Source organism: Mus pahari, chromosome 10 (assembly GCF_900095145.1).
Source record: "Mus pahari chromosome 10, PAHARI_EIJ_v1.1, whole genome shotgun sequence".
Taxonomy (NCBI): Eukaryota; Metazoa; Chordata; class Mammalia; order Rodentia; family Muridae; genus Mus; species Mus pahari.
Window position 1 is genome coordinate 66,603,247 of NC_034599.1, and position 1,701 is coordinate 66,604,947.

At 47.3% G+C, this 1,701-nt stretch overlaps 1 protein-coding gene across 4 annotated transcripts in view; it reads right to left on the bottom strand.

Moving 5' to 3' along the window:
* The window catches only part of Cgnl1 (cingulin like 1), a 148,840-nt gene that overhangs the window by 96,888 nt on the left and 50,251 nt on the right, over positions 1-1,701 (bottom strand). For all 4 annotated transcript variants that reach the window (XM_021207347.2, XM_021207346.2, XM_029543545.1 and 1 more), the window contains one exon: positions 147-252. In XM_021207347.2, coding sequence (XP_021063006.1) covers positions 147-252 — 106 coding nt within the window. The remainder of the gene's footprint in view (positions 1-146; positions 253-1,701) is intronic.

Below are 1,701 nucleotides of genomic sequence, written 5' to 3' on the forward strand. Positions count from 1 at the left end.
ATATATATATATATATATATATATATATATATATATGCGCTTGAGAGGGACTCCCACCTACTGCGCCAACAGACAGCTGAAGAAACCAGTCCCTCTCCACATCTCTCCATCAACATGCTCTGCAAAATACAAAAGCTATGACTTACTTGACTGTTTCCTTGTGCACTCCCTGCTGCTCTGGACTTCAAAGTCTGGATTTTCTCAAAGACCAGGTTCACTTTCCTTTTGGTGGCATCCTCATTGTCTGTGCCTCTGCGGAACAGCAGCAGAGAGGACGTCAAGGGAGCCAGCCTCAGAATGCCCCAAATGCCTGCACGCTCACATTGCAAGCCCCTGCAAGTAGCCCGAATAAACTCAGGCTTCAGACAAAGCCAGTGTTTGATGGGCAGGAGGGAAGGGCACTGCCACTCAACCTAAGACACAGATGTTCATGTCCAAATATCTGAGCATGACAGATGCTCAAGCACAATCAAGCTTGGTGACAATACAGTAAGCTGCTGATTGACTTGATGCTCATATTTGCTCCAACAGGAATTAATTACACACACACACACACACACACACACACACACACACACTCAAGCATCTTTAACTTATTTCGCCCGTGTTTGGAAAAAAGATGTCCCAATGCCAAGACTGGCCAACAGGAGCCCTCTGTCTGCATTTCCACAGTTAATCAGACCGTTTTACCTCACCCATGGCAATTAAGGGATTTAAACTAAAATTCCTTAAACGGGCACCTTCCACTAACTTCAATCTCAGCTGACTCTCAACAAATCAAATGAGAAGGAAGGGAAAGAGAGGGGAAAGGTGGGCGAGGATGAAGAAGCCCAGAGGAGGGGGGAGAGGGGGAGAGGAAAGAAAGGAAAGAGAAGAAGCAGAGAGAGAGAGAGAGAGAGAGGGAAGAGAAGGAAAAGGACTTTAGAAACCACAAGTTCCTTTACCTTTTTCTTTTTGTTTTGTTTTGTTTTTCGAGACAGGGTTTCTCTGTATGGCCCTGGCTGTCCTGGAACTCACTCTGTAGACCAGGCTGGCCTCGAACTCAGAAATCTCACCTGCCTCTGCCTCCCAAGTGCAGGGATTAAAGGTGTGCGCCACCACCACCCAGCAAGTTCCTCTACCTTAATTTCACAGGGTAAAGCCCTTCCCAGGCAGTATTTTAAAACCCCGTGGTCATTTTTAAGCCCCTGGGTTGTATTTTGCGCCCACTTTGTCAGCTCTGTCATGCTGGCAAGCCACTCATAAATCACGGAAGACAGCCAGTGTTGACAGCTGCCTGTCTCAGGTGAGGATCTTCGGTCCCTCTCACTGCAGAGCCTCTGTCTGCCTGATTGGAGAGAACCCAAGTGGCTGGGACCGAGTCTCCCAAGATAAGCAGGGCAAACACTGCTCTCAGATGCTTCACGTGCCTAACAGTCCTGGAAGCCCAGGCCAGGACCAGGCCTCCCTCTGGAAGAAAAGGACGAACTTCCATTTGTAACTTCCAATAAGGGAGAGCAGAGCCTTCGGAGGCATGGAAGCCCTCAAGGTGGGGCTGAGCCAGCTCAACACTGACAGACTGGTAGATCCCCCCATCCCTGAACTTGCTTTGATGCAATAAGGGTCCTTTTTTTTTTTTTTTTTTTTTTTTAAAGATTTTTATTTATTTATTATATGTAAGTACACTGTAGCTGTCTTCAGACACTCCAGAAGAGGGCATCA